This window comes from Elephantulus edwardii, unplaced genomic scaffold (genome assembly GCF_000299155.1).
Source record: "Elephantulus edwardii isolate Elephantulus edwardi_28Jun2011 unplaced genomic scaffold, EleEdw1.0 scaffold00122, whole genome shotgun sequence".
Classification (NCBI taxonomy): Eukaryota; Metazoa; Chordata; class Mammalia; order Macroscelidea; family Macroscelididae; genus Elephantulus; species Elephantulus edwardii.
The window spans coordinates 6,508,775-6,524,412 of NW_006399872.1; the positions used below are offsets into that span (position 1 = coordinate 6,508,775).

General features: G+C 41.6%; 1 protein-coding gene across 3 annotated transcripts in view; it reads right to left on the bottom strand.

Moving 5' to 3' along the window:
* LOC102868820 (serine/threonine-protein phosphatase 2B catalytic subunit alpha isoform-like) overlaps positions 1 to 13,772 on the bottom strand; it is a 422,832-nt gene extending 409,060 nt beyond the window's left edge. Inside the window, exon 1 of one of the 3 annotated variants that reach the window (XM_006893087.1) lies at positions 13,197 to 13,393. In XM_006893087.1, the coding sequence (XP_006893149.1) occupies positions 13,197 to 13,254 (58 nt within the window). In that variant the 5' untranslated portion in view covers positions 13,255 to 13,393. Of the gene's footprint in view, positions 1 to 13,196 lie in introns of all 3 variants that reach the window. The other 2 variants (XM_006893089.1, XM_006893088.1) reach the window with 2 other exon arrangements.
* Positions 13,773 to 15,638: the final 1,866 nt, after the last annotated feature.

Sequence of the window (15,638 nt, forward strand, 5' to 3'; positions counted from 1 at the left end):
CACTAGGGTTCCTTGCATCCCCTAACATGTTTTAAAGATCTGTTGCTTTTGAAACAAAAGGACAATCTATCCTAAACAAACAACTATGGAATTTCAGACACAGATTAGATATGTGTGACAGATGAGTTTAGAGCATGCTGAAATGACTTACAAAAGGTACCAGGTTAAAGAGCTATTCAATTGATACTATATTCTTCAATTATAGGTATCAGTCTTACTAATATGAGGACAGACAAGACATAGCACACACTTGCACAATGAATTAACCAGACTCTAAAGAATAACCCTAAAAAGCAGTCAGAGAAATAAAGTAACTATTGACACATATTACTCATATATATACTTTGCACTGTGATAAGTCTTTCAGTAAGAATAAGCATGCTGTAAGTCATGCAAAATTCCCCACTGTGGTACATACAGCTCCATCCCTGTCTCCAGCAGAAGACAAGACATCAGAATGCAAATGGAAGCTGCATTTCAGTGTTAAACTTGAATCCACCCTAGTCTATATTTAGCTATTTCTAAATAAATCATTTGCCAACTTCTATATGGTGTAAGTAGCTGTTAATACCTCACAGTTGAATGTAACACAGCAATGTGTTGTGACACCACAGCTGGAAGTCACCTGCCTCCAATAGGTTTCAGTGAAACTTAAACTAGTTCTCAAATTTCAATTGAACTCACTGGGTTAGCTAAATACATGGCCTTGGGAGTTGTTTATCAACAATCTTCAAAGACTGGGCCCCACAAGTGAGAGCAGGCACACAGGTAGGTTTCTCCCTGCTGAATTGCCTTCATAGATGTGAAAAGTAAACAAGACACTTGGCCTGGCCCTTAATCAGCCCACCACCCTTATTCCATGTTGCCATGCTATGACCTTATCTTTACTACTCCCCTGCATTAGAAATAGAAGATGAAAACAATGCCTCTAGAAAGTTATCAGCCATCTAGGTTTTCTGAGAAGTTCTTAGTTGCAGTGCTAACCCAAAGGCCAAACCTCTGGTGGTTTGAATCTCCACTGCTGCTCCATGGGAGAAAGACAAGCAGTCTCTTCCTAGTAGAGGATTTATAACCTCAGAGACTTGATGCAGTCACAGCCCAGCCAATAGCAGTGACTTCAAGCTTGGGGAGCTTGGTGGGTTTGGGGCTTTTTTAGTTTCTAATTTACAGAACATCCTGGAGCTACAGAAAGAATGAATAAGTGATGGGAATTTCACAGGGAAAGTCACAAGGACAAAGAGAATCACAATCATCATCTAGCCATGGGACACCACTGGATGATGACTAGGCCCACTCGTGAAAGATGTGAGTCCTAAGCACTTTAAGGATCAGGCTGAGGACAGAGAAGGGTAACAAAATACAGAAGCAACCAAGTTCAGAATAGTGAAAAGTTTCCTGGGAGGCAGCATGAGGAAGGATGAACCTTTCACTGTGTCTTTCAAAGGTCATGGATACAAAAGAAGGTTATTAAGATGAGAAAGAGTCTAGAAACCAAGGTATGTGGGGAACAACTAGAACATCTGTTTTCATATTAAATAGGTTTCTTACAAAAGACAAATCTCAAATGGTTCATTACAAAGCAACGGTAGCAACAATGAATGTGTATTCCAAACAGTTACAAGTATATCTTAGAAAACTAAAATATAAGGAATGGAAAGTAAGATTTTATGAAATAGGGAGCTCTCTCTCATCTGATGTGACCAAGTAAAGAGTACGATTACCACTGTCAGGGAGGTTTAGCACGGAAGGTGGCCTGAGCGACATTTCTAGTGCACCTACCAATTCTAAGACTCTATTTGCTAGGCTAGAAAGGAGCCAAATATTCCTAGAACAAAGATTTCCACAGAATCAACAGTACTGGTTAAAGGACAGTTGGAGTTAGATTTCCAAGGTGCCTCCCACACTCAAATTACCATCATTTTAGACTACTCTGGCATATAAAGATTCACATTTCTTCACAAATCCAAGTAAACAAGAATTCACTTAATTCTCTGGTCAGAAGATGCTCATAATCCATTCTAATGTGAAATGTCTCTGTTTAATAACAATCTCCGATGTTTGCAACAATTGTTTTCTGTTATTCAGTGGACAGAACTAGACATCTGAATTTGACCCACTGTATAGATTAATACTTGAAATCAATAATTAAATCAAAACGTAAAAAAATCAGAATAAATAATCCTATTTCTATCATAATTTGAAATCTTCTATTCATCTATGAGACTATAACTTCTTAATATAATCTTAATTTTCCAGAATTTAATGCAGAACAAGATATTCTCTGTATAATTCTGTCCAGAGATAAAGATAACAGACATTCCCTCTGAGTTGCTAGTAAGAGTTGACAATGGTGAGGTTTTATACAAGGAAACTGTGGGTTCTCTAAGCTTTCAACTCTTTGGATGAAAAATACTTCTTACTAGGAAGATATATTCAAGTCTAGGCCACTTAAGAAGCTTGAAATATCGCTTTAAAAAAGAAAATGAACTTGAACTAGGATTGCTTTAATGGAAGCCATATAACTTAAGTAGCACAAGTGAAGATTCAGTAGTCATCTATAAAACCTCAACAGCAAGTGATTCACCACACTACTTCCATGCTGGTTTGGATCAATGTCTGGCCTTTTCTAAAATACTCCATATAGGAATGCCATCAGGAGAGTTAAATCATGAATACCCCGTATCCACACATAGGACCTGAAGATTTTTACTGGTATACACAGCCAGCCATCTCATTTTAGCATGTTATATAGTGTGTATCTGTTATGATTAACAACTCTATTGAGCTTGAATTCATTCATCATTAAACGCTTCTGTAATGAAGCAGTATGACTGAGAATTCTAGACTTTATAGTTAGTTGTCAAAACAACTTTCCCCCAACTAGTATTAACAGTCTGCCAGAGAAAGAAACCATCGACCAAAATTGAGAAAATGGACTTATATATTTTCCAATGACACAGATCTACTGATAACCTACACTCCATGGGTATGTCAACTACTCCCTCCCTCAGGTTATGCTTCTGCACACTAGGATATTATTATTATTATTATCATTATATTATTATTAAAAATTATCACCCTAATTACAGGATTAGAATGTTTTAATTAAACACCTCTACTCCTCAGTTAGGGAGCTCTGGTGGACTAGTGATAATAAATTGCACGCAACCCCAAAGATGCATGGTTCAGATCTATCAGCTACTCCTCTGGGAAAGATGGGCAATGTACTGCCACGTGATTAAATGCTTCTGAACACCCTCCCCCAAGGCTCAGCTATGGGTCAGTTCTGACTCAAAAGCATACAACATCACCAACTCTTCACCTACCTGTATGTCTTTATCCAGCCTTCCTCATTAACAAAAGAGAGAAATCTACTACCTTGTCTGAGTTTTAACCACTTCTGTCTGTCAGTACACCAAAGCATGAGGTCAGAGTAACACTGGCTGTGATGGTTAAAGTTATGTATCAACATGGCTGGATCATGAATTCTCAGTTCTTTCACAGTTACATAATGATGTAACTTGGAAGTTCCATAATTATGTGATTTGTTAAATTATGTAATAATTTGTCATTCAGCAGTTGCGGTCGATGTAGTCATTCTCCATTTTATAATCAGCTGTGGTCATCTTCTCTTTCACCAAAGGGCAATGTTCTCAGAACAGCCTGATCTTAGAGAAGCTAACTTGACGGGTCTTCACTTCAAGTGAAAAGAGGGTGTAGTGAATATCAAAAAAGTCCTATGAGGGCATTATTCTACAGGACTTCTTCTCACGAATCTTGAAAACACATCAAATGTTTGTGAACTGCCCATTTTAAAATTCACAATATTTTAAAATCTAAAAAAGCAACCTATCATTTAGAAGTTTTCATCTATCATATCCTTTCCCTGCTATATCATTCACTTAACAGGCATCTATTAAATGCCCAATCTATGGCAAATGTAGGGCTAAGGACAAAGACAGACGAAACCAGACCCTCCCTCCAGAATATTCCATTTCCAAGGGGGCAGAGGCAGAGAAGTAAACAAATCACTACTGCAGCATGTTAAGTGTGCTAATGGAGGTGTACTCTGTGAAGATGAAGGGGATGGTGGCCTTCACTCTGAGCAATGTGTCAGAAGACAGGGGTATCAAGAGGAGGTGACAGCTGAACTGAAACCTGAATGACAAAAAAGCAAAGTGAACTGTGTTCATCCAAGGCACTAAAGGAAAAGTGCTTGCTTTATTCATTAGCTTTAAATTTAGGTAAGTGACCAAAAATTCAAGTGTCAGATTTTATTAGTTCTAAAATATTGTAATTTTTTATAAACCATAAACAAGAAAACAAGACATCTCTGAAATTCTGACTCAGCTTCTGTCATTCTCAGAGAACACATTGTGCTTCAATTGAATTTGATAAAATGGTATAGCATACAAACATTTAAAGACATATGTCCACAGATGGCTTAAAGCATTGGTCCCACTTTTTTTAAAAAAAAAAAACCTAAAAACTTCTACATAGCTTTTCAGTGAATAGTGTCTAGTGACATTCTGGGGGCCAGAGGAGGGCAAGAGGTTGCACTGTAAAAGGCTACATTTCTTGATTACAACAGCATTACAGGAAATATAACTGAGATACAGAGCGTTCAGGATTTACAAATATATATATAAATTTGCCAGGTCATTGTCTCTTTTAGCCCATGTCTATGCAACAATTAAAATACATAAATCAATAAACCACTCAATAAGTCAAAGTTTGAGTGATTAATACATCATTTATCATTTGCTAAAAAGTAATCAGCCTAAAGGAAATAGAACAAAAACCAGAATTTACAAGTTCAAGCTAATAAGCCAAATTGCAAAGCATTTATGTATAGCTTTTAAACTCAAATGGCAAAAAGTAGAAATGAACAAACAACAATACTACCCTCACAATAACTGTTGCTTTTATTAGTACCTCCTCATATTCTATATTCCCTAATGCAGATGATAAAGCAAGCTTTCCAACTAACCAGAGTTACCATGTAAAACTTTTACAAAAAAATAACAAAATAATATAGATAAGCATAGCATCTGTCTCCATTTATTGCTTCAGGTAACACATGAATATTATATCATGCCCAAATCATTCAAAACAAGAATGTATTCAGTCCATAATGAGCAAGGCAAATGACCATATTTTCCAAATTGTAAATTTGAATGCATATTATTAACAAATTAGGTTATGTAATTTTCAAGTAAATGCAGCAGTGTGGGAGACATGGTTTAGATTATGACATACCAGAAATTTAAAAAACAGCCTAATAGTACAAAAAGACAAGGAATTGAATATTATAAATCAAGACTAATAACATGCTCAGTTATTAAAACATTAGGATTATATAATCTTTGTAGAAAATAAACACTAATAATCTTTCATCACAGCACTAATGGGAATGTTTTGAAATTCTAATTTTATGAACAAAACTCCATCTTTAAACATTAGCCATCACCCCTCTGCCTTTATTATTAGGTTCAGAAAGTGAAACCTGAAACTGGCAAAGTTATAAGGTGAGTAGTCATGATCTGATGGGAGCTTTTAAAACAAATTCCTGGCATTGACTTATTTTACTCTTGTGCATACAGGGGTCGGGGTAGGGGGGGAAATTCCAGCTATGAGATGTACATCAACAGTCAGATGACCCTCTGTGAAAAATGAGTCACAGTGTATTATGCCATAAGGAAAAAGCAAGAACCAGGGAAAGAAAAAGAAGCGAGACAAAGTTTTAATCTTCATTACAACAATCTCAAAAATAATTGACACAATTCCAAAACCACAGCAGAGTATCACTGTGCCTTAGCCAGGTTTTTATTTTTTAATCTCTAAGGTATCAGCTACCTGAGGGCACATTTGCAAAAATAGACAACACTAGCAGTGAATCTGGGTCTCGGGCTGGTGGACCATCTGATTTAAACCATTATTCAGAGTACCTAGCTTTGGAAGAATACAGAAAATCATATTTTCTATATTCTACAAAATTCTATATTATACAAAATATACCTGATGGTTACCATAAAAGAGGAAGTATTATAAAACAACAACACAGACTAAAAAAAAAGCTTTTTAAAAATGCCTTAGTTTACAAACGGAAATTTTTTTTTAATGTTCACATCATCCTTATCTGATATCTATATTTAACAAAATCTCCAAACCACAACTATAATATAGGTCATCAATAGTAATTCACAAAAAGCAGCTTACGGTGTTAAGTGTCATTTGCCACCAAGCCAATTTGACTCATAGTAACCCCATGTCATGGTGCAGAACTGTCCACAGGGTTATCCAGGCTGTCTTCTGCCTCAGCAGATCACCAGGTCTTTCTCCCATGGAGCCGCCTGGTGGCTGAACTTGCCAACCTTTCAGTTAACAGTGCTGAACCATTTTCTCATCAGGGTTTGTTATAGTGCCCTTCACAATAAACATAAATAAAACTTCTTAACAGCAGAGTATGCTCTTTCAATCCCTGTGTATATATTTACCAAATTAGAAAACACCATTAACAGTACTTCTTTGGCGGACTTCACGTAACGATTAAGACAGATTATCGTACTATCTATAGCCAGAATTTCTATTTCTGCTAAATACATTCTCATTCTCTTTCCCCCACCCTACCCCCACTGTAATTGAGTCACAATCAACTGAGATACCCTCCAGCAGATTTTCAGAGGTTATAACTACACAGGAGGAGAGTTCCCACTTTTCTTTGGAGAAATAGTGGTGAATTTGAACCATTTCACTTGCCTTCAAACTATCAGTGTAACTCAGTACTCAATAGGCCACCAGAGCCAAATATGCAGGTAGAAGATACTTTCCTTGTCAAAATATTTTACACAGGGAGTAATGCAGTAAAACAAACTACATAACTAAAGCAGATTTTCAAGACAGAAGAGCACTTTGCTAAAGGAAATAATTTGCTAGGACTTACTTACCTGAATCCTAATCCCATCTGTGGTCGTTCTAGCCATCTCTTATTTCTTCATATATAAAAGTAAGAGTCATAATAAAACCACCGCTGTGAGCCCAAGGCCATGCATTTTCTTAATGGTTCTAACTATTCTTGAATGTTCCTGAAAATATCTAACATGTTACCATTTATAATTCTGTGCCAACAGTAATTGAATCATCATTCCTAAGTGAATGGCTCAAGTGTAATCATTCACCTCATATCCTATTTCATAAGCCTCTGATCTGAAAAAGTGAGTAGTGGGTACAATTTTGTCCCTATGAGGAAACTAGCCTCTGATACACTTAACAGTGGAATTCTATAATGTTCTCATTGAAGACAAATAAAATATATCCCCTCTAGATACCAAGAGACTGACCATAACAAAAATATTTTAAAACAAATGAAAATATTTTTAATCAAAGTTCCAAATCATGAGTTATTGTCATTGCATGCCATCAAGTTGCCTGAGCCTCATAGTGACCCTATGTACAATAGCTCTGAACTCTGCTCAATCCTGAGCCAGTCTCACTTTCTCTGACACACCTACCCACATTACCCGTTACTGTCAATCTATCTCATTCCAAGTCTTCCTCTCCTGCACTGTCCCACCACCCTCTCAAGCATTATTTCCTTCTCCAGGGACTGGCCCCTTTTGGCTATCTGCCCAACGTATGTGAGGCGAAGCTTCAAACTCCTTGCCTCCAAGGAACAGTCTGGTTTTACACTCCCCAGGATAAACCTGTTTGTTCTGATGGCAGTCCATGGCATGTTCAATACTCTTCTACAGCACCACAGCTCAAAAGCATCAATTCTTCTTCCATCATCTCTGGTCATGGTCCAACTCTCTGATGCACAGCAAGTAACTGTGAAGACCATGGCCTGAATTAGGTATGCCTTAGTCTCTAGACTGACACTGTTGCTCTTTAGCACTTCGGAGGTCCTGAGAGCAGCTTTTCCCAAATCATTCTATATACCTCATGAACTACATGCAGTCTTTAGGTCACGAACATCCATCCTATATATAATCAGTACTTACAAACCATCCCCAAGAAAATATGTAGGAGCAATTTGAAGTTGGTAATAAAGAACAGGAGCTACCTTAAAACACAAAAGAAAATATTATTCCTATTACTATAACATTATGTTAAAGATGTTTCAGTGTAGTCAGAAGTTTTTCTTTCCCATTTTATGCACAGAAAGGTACATCATATGTTAAAACAATATTAAAACTATTTTATAAAAGTTATAAAATAAGTGATGTAAGATATAAACTATACCTAGCTAGTCCAACTTATGCTCAAATTCAATTTAAAGAAAGACTCAGGAACAGACTTATTCTGCCTATTTCCAATATGACAGTCACAAAACTCTCAAAACATTAACTAGCTTTTGGTAAAAGAGAGTATCTCTAGAAAAATGCTCTTTTCCAATGAGGTCACTCTAAATTGATTCCTTCTTTATTTGGTTTCATAATTAATTTCAACTTTGCGCATGGCTGACACAAAAAAAGGAGATAAGGATAAGCCTAAGAGCCCAATTATAAAGTTAAAAATGTACAGTATGTCAAAGTCATAATTCAAATCTTGAAAACTAGAAATAAATCAGGTAGCCTAGTGGTAAGAAGTTGTAGTGCATACTAAAGGCATGTGGTTTTAATGCATCAGCTGCTCCAAGAGACATGGAAGGGAAATCTTCTCCCTTGTCATTTAATGCCTCTGAAAACCTGCTGGAAGACCAGCTATGAGTCAGTTCTGACTCAGAGGTACACAAAGTAACAACCAAGAAAAGCACAAATAAAAATGGAGTTTTGTAAACTAGGGGCCGAGCAGTAAGGAGCTGTACTGCCAACCCAAAGATAAGCAGTTTGAATCCACTAGCTGCTCTGCAAGAGAAAAAGGGTGATCCCCTCCCATGCAATTTACTATCTCTTAAAACCCACTAGACAGCTGTCAGAGGATTACAACTTCATGATGCATAAGGACAATTGCTAAAGAAAACAGATCTTCTAAGATGTTAGCTCCTTACATTTTAGCAGGATGTATTCAAAAGTGTATCTTTAAGTAGAGGACCTCCCCTACTCCTGCCAAAAACAAATAGATAAACATTTTTTAAATGCTTATTCTTAAAATCTTAGAAATCGCCAAAACTTCACTGAGATCCAGTCACAACTGCCTTTTCAAATCAGGTTTACAGAATGTTTGCATCTTACCAAAATGTACTATAAGAAAATACTAATGAATAGATCAATCTAATTTGTAATTAACAGCATGAAATTTTATGCTGTAAAGGAAGTGGTGGAAAGGATTAGGCCTCTTAAGCTTGTTGACCATGTTGTCTAGAGTATTAGATTAGTGACCCCGTCCTTCCTTGTCATTGCTGGTGTGAATTCCAGCACCCAAACACTGATGTTTAATCACTAAGAGAGCTCTGCAGTGAGAAAGCACAAATTAATGACAGTGAATTAATGAGGTTTTACTCTAAAAGTAAAACCCAATACATAGAACAACTCAACTGATGGTGACTAAAATTGTCAGTAAAATAAATTATCTTCAATAAGCTCCTCTTTGCTCACGTCAGCAGTAGTATTTACTAAATGCTCCATTCAAGATCCAAACACGACAGTTTTTTACTGACAGAGTATATCCTTAATCTCTTTTTAAGAAGGATTCATAATCTCATTCAGGAAGAACTTTTATTTACTTAATATTTTACTGGTGCAGTTGGCATGGAGTTGGACTGCTCCCATGGATAAAAGGGCAGCTCCGAGTAGTTTCTAACTCAACAAGAAAGAGATGACCTTCTTGCTTATATGGTTTTAAATTCTTCTCCAGAAGCTTTCTTACTTTATCCACGGTAAGAATATAAGTTGACAATACCCATGGAAAGGCTACTTTTTTGTGCATTCCAATACCTAAAACAACCAAAGTCAAAGTGCAATTGTAATCAACGGAGTATCTGAGAGATTCCCCAAAATTCTTCCCAAGAATCAGCACGTCTACAATCTGCCAAGGTCTCTCAATTCTACCAATCAAGATCACTTTAAGTGAGGGTAAACTGTCCCATTATAACATACTTGAAACAGAGAAATGAGAAAGATGTTAAAAAAGCAACATACCCATTACAATACACAATTTAATTTCTTTGAAGTAATGAACTATCATGCAGTAATGTTCTAGGGCCACAAAGGAGCAAAGGACTGTTTCTTTACCTGAGAAGTTAACAAAAAAAAAAATATTATCTGTTTTGGTATCTGAAGTACACCTTTTGAGGTGACCCAAATGAATGCTTTTCACTTCTACTGTTCTCTCATTTTTATGATTTAGAGAACTGATCAAGGTCTATAATACCACACTGTAACAGAAAGACAAAGTCAGCCTACCTTTACTAAAGCTGCATTCTGGAAATGCAAATGAAGAAAGCTGTCACAGCATCAAGTTACTTACAAATACAACCACAAGTCCTACTTTGTTTCTAAACAGCGATGCTTGATACAACAAAAGTTAGGCCATAATGAAGAAGATAATTACAAAACACCAGAGCAGGCCATGGTAAGAATGATGCCAACACTTCTCACTTACTGTATCCAAACATTTAATTAAGACTATATATTTTTTTAATTCAGAGAGAAAAATCTTAAGAAGCTTAAGAATTTCAAGAAAATAATCTTTTCGTGATTTAATAAATGAAAAATTCTTATATCACTAAGAAGTTCTAACAAATCTTAAATGCCATGGTTTAGGAATGTATTATCCAATTTTTGCAAATATAAAAAATCATCTGGGAATTCATTTTCTTTTAAGCATGTATATGCTTTCCCCCTATTAAACATACATATTAAAGGAGAACTGGTCTTTCATAGAAAACTGATAAATTAGATTACTATCTCTAATAATTAACTGAAAAATTATCAATATGGGAAAACTTCTTATAACACTTTAAAAACCAATAATATAAAGTATGTAAGAAAGCAGAAAAGGAGTTCCATTGTGGTCACCTTCAAATCAGGACTCAAGAATAAAACTTTCTATAAGCAAAACTTCACTTAAGGATTCCTATTAAAACAAGTGCAAAAGCAAGTTTTTCTTTTCAGTATTTATCCACATTTGCATTTCAGTTACGCAAAAAAAATATGCAAACCAAAGTTTTTAGAACTATGGACAAATTTATATTGGCAAACCACTTATATAGCATGAGGGTCAGGGAATCAAAAATATATCAGCCATGTAATGGTTAAATGAGTTCTTCCACATTAACTAGTAAAGACTAAATCAGAACGTATGAACTATTCACATTATTCACTTGGTGACAATTTTATGCTTAAAGAATTCACATTTTTTTTATTTAAAACAGGGAACGTGACCACGCATTTTTCTAATTAACTACCAACATGTTTACAGTTTCATTTAAATTATAAACTTTCTTTAATCTGTCATGAAAATGTGACCGTAATGTTATAGAGTGCAGTTTTACCTACTTTTGACATGAGGAAGATATATTTATTTATGTTTCAGGGGTAAAAATAAAATTTAGTTTTTAAAAATGTATACAGAGGCCTTTGATAATGACCTGAGAATTTTCACATACTTGAAGAGTAGTTGTGAATCTGCCTTTATTCATTTGCTGAGTTATTTCCTTGTTACATTAAGCGGAAAGCAGGAATGGTTCCAATATATCCAAAAGATGACTGGATTTTTTTCAGACTCAAAAAATGAGGAGGCTTTTTTGTTTGGTTGGATTTCTTTTTTCCTTTCAAGTTCAAAAACGAGGTAAAGGGACACAATTTCCTCCATCAACACCATTACCAAGATTTTTTTTTTATTAAAAATTGGGCAAATCTTTATAGATCAAGGAGCATTTCCCATCTTCTTGATGGACTTTGGATAGTAATCACAATCTCTACGGTACTAGGTTTCTTCACATAAATGTTCATGTTGTAAATGACTTTAGAGTATTGCATGCTCTGCTCAAATTAGATACTGCCTACCTCTGTCTCTGTCTCTGTCTCTGTGTCTCTCTCTCTCTCTCACACACACACACACCAGGGAAAATTTGTGAGGCTCATTCAGGGCATAGCCCATTCCCTTTCCTGCTTTGCTGGGTTTCCTGACCTCAGGGAAAAAAGAGGCACAACTTAATCCTGGGGGAACTGCTTAGTTTTCTCATCCTTCCAGGATTCATAGGCTAGTTCCTCCCCCACTGCAATCTGGAAGTGGTGGATTCCCTCTTGACTAACCAAAAGGAGACCACTGGCTGTCCTCTCCCTAATCCTACATACCCTAAAAATCCCACAGCCATCCCTACCTACCAGGAGTCAGGTGGTGTTGGGGAGGAAGAGCCAATGATATGAATCAAATAACCCATAACACCTAGGGTGCCAGGGACAAGCAGGAGAAGACTGGGGTAAGGTTCCCTGGGGAGGTGTGCACTAGCGAGTGGGCACCTCCTTCAAGAGCCATGACTGATCTGCGAGGGGCAGCTGAGGGTGACAGTAGGTGTCAGGAGAACTGCTAGCCTGGCCTTTCTCCAGGCGTGCGGGGGAATCCCAGGGCGGCGGGGGCTCTGGGGGAGTCCCCCGCCTCCTGCGCCCTCGGCGCGCCCCCTCGGCCACCTCCCCGGCCGCCACCCCCGCCCGGCGCGGGAGGAAGCGCCGGGCTCCCCCCACGCTCTCCAGCTCTCTCGCGAGTCCTGTGCAGGCCCTTCCAGGGGGGAGGGGGAAGGGGCGCGAAGGGAATTGCTGCAATGAAGCGCCGAGAAAACCTTGCCGGAGCGAGGCAGTCGGTGGAAAGCCACGGCCACATAAAAATGCCATATTTATGTTTTAAAAGCCATAAATCACCCCTCCCACTGCAAAAGAAAACCATAAACCCGATCCCATGCACGCCTGCGAGCAGCCACCCACTTCCTATTTCTGTCACAGCAGCTACACCCTACCAGCAACCACTACCCCCCCTCCAGGGCGCCCCCACCTACCACTGCCGCCCCCGCCGCCGCCTCCTCACGGCTCAGCCATTTGCCAACTGACGCCCCCATAAATAAAAATGCCTCTGGAGGCCCTGGGTGGGAGGCCTGGGGGGAGGCTGCAGCGGGGGAGGGGGGTGCGAGGATTGCACAATATCCTAGAAGGTCCGCGGCTGGAGCGGGGAGTGAAGAACCCCGGGCGGGGGAGGGGAGGCGAGCAGCCCGGGCGCCTGCGGCACTCAGTGCACCCGGGCGACCGCGGCGCGCCGCTTACCTTTCACCACCCTGTCCGTCGTCGACAACTTGGGATCAATTGCCTTGGGCTCGGACATCTCCAGCCGCCAGGGGACAGCGACGCGCTGCTTGTCCGTCCGACTGCACACCCCGACCGGACTGGCGGGCCAGACACTCAATGCCGCCGCTGCCGCTGCTGCCGAGCTGCAAACCGCTCGGCTGGATCTCTGGGCTCTGAGCTGGCTTTAAAGTTACTGCCTTCTCCGCGCGTCCCTCCTCCGCCTTCACTCCTCCTCTGCTGCCGCCTCCAGCCCCACCGACTCCGCTCCGGGCTGCGCGTGTGAGCTGGTTATTTATTTAATTTCTAAGCACGCCTCTCGGTTCTTCTCTTATTCTGGGGGGAGGAGGGATGGAGGAGGAGAATGCACACCCGAGAACCCACCCCGGCACAGAGTCCGGGCACCACGGAATGGAGCCCCACGCGCGCACACGGCCGGGATTAAGACCGATCACATGGGGAGGGTCGGGGGCGAGGGAGGAGAGGCAGGGCCGCCAATGTCAGTGCCACCAGCCGCGCCTCAGCGTCCCCGGCGGCGGAGAGGCGGCCGCCGCTGCTGCTGCTGCCGCTGCCGCTGCTGTTGCTATTGCCGCTGCTGCTGCTGCCGCTGCTGCTGCTGCTGCTATGTTGTTGTTGCTGCTGCTGCTGCTGCTGTTGGTGGTGCTGCTGCTGCTGCTGCCGCTGCTTCCCCACACCGCGCGACGCCGCTGCCGCTGCCGCTGCCGCTGCTGCCGCTGCCGCCGCCGCTACCAGAGACGTCCCGCGGCCGTGCTCACCCGCGCTTGCCTCTGCCGCCTCGCGCTGCTCCTTCACTCGCACAGGCACAGCCGCGGAGCTCGGCAGACACAGTCCCGGCGCAACCTACCCTCCGCCGCCGCCGCCGCTGCTGCCGCCACCGCGCCCGCCTCCGCCTCCTCCCCTTCCTCCTCTCGGCCCCCGCCTCTTGCGCTCTGGCAGCCACCTCCTCCTCTGGGCCGGCCCCCAGCCTCCCGCCCCGACGTCGGAGAACCTGGCGCTGATTGGCTTTGGCGCGCGTCACTCAGCGCCAGGTGGAGGCCTGCGGGCGGGCTCCTCCCGCCTCTCGCTCCGCCTCCCTGTCTCTGTTTTCCCGGGGTGGCCAGTCCTGTGGGCCTGCCACCTCCACCGCCCAGACCCTGCTCAGGTGTCACCGCGGCTGGACAGCCAGACTTAGGGAAGAAGAAAGAGGCAGGGGTAGCCCTTGCAGGAGCGGGGCTCTAGCGTGCCACCCCCTACCCTCCTCAATCTGGTCTCCGCCCCGCAAACCCACAGACACCCCCGCGATTCTTTGGCAACTGTGCCGGAGCGGCTGGGTTCAGCCGCAGTGTGAGTAGCCAAGTGCAGAGGGTGATTCAGAATGTGTGCTGGCCCGAGACAGGGCAAGAAGAAGGAGGTGGCGAGGAGGGGAGGCGTGGGGGTCGAGAGGCGACCCCGGGAGGGCGGGGGAAGAAGAGCGCAGGGAGCTCAGGGACCCGTGGCGCAGCTGCTGTCGTCGCTGCCGCAGCTGTCCAGGGAGGATCGCCAAAACAGCGAAGAATAAACAACTTACCTTGGGGAAACGGGCTCCGCCCTTTGAGAGGTGTGCAAATAAAGATACAGATTCTCTGCATATATGGATGCTTTTGTATTGGCTTTTTTATGCTTGTTATTGTTTACCTCTCATGCATACACACCTTCCAAGGAATTAAGTGGTTGCTTCCGAGTTGTCAGGGCCAGCAACGTGGAGGAGGGTGCAGGGCGCAATGGAACTCTGGAGCGGACTATCCAAGGAGGATGAGACAGGAGTCCCAGTGACTCCAGGCAATGGGCAATTCTGAGTCATCCGGGAAGCCCTGCGGTCTCCAGGAATAAATGAGGGAGCAGGAGAAGTTAAAGAGGGTCTCCTTTCTCCAGTTCAAACATGCAAGCAACCACTGTTCAGTGCAGGTCACACCATGTCTTCTTTCCCTGCTTTACTCAATCACCTGACACCTACTTGGTGTTCCTTATGCCCGCAGGGCCTTGGAGCCCCAGGCAGATTCCCTAACAGTTGCGTTCCCTTGGAAGGAAAGTAAAGGAGAGAATAGAAGAGAGAGTGAAAGTAGGGCAAGTGCTCCTTTCTGACGCTTTAATGGAGCCAAGGAATTTGGGGTGGGGGGAGGGTGCCCCATCAGCCAAAATGTCACCACCCCCACCCTCTTTCCTGATCCAGACCAACTCCTCACCCAAGTCCAGGCAAGGAGACTGATGCTTCTTTGGGAAGAATGAGGGACACTGAAAAAATTTCTCACCCACCACTCTTCTTGTTTTATTTCCAAATTCCTTAAACATTGCATTATTCCTTTTTTTTTTTTTTTTCGGAAAAGAAGCATCAGTATGATGGGCAGAATAACATTTAGGGAGGTAAGAGAACTGCCTTCAGGAGAC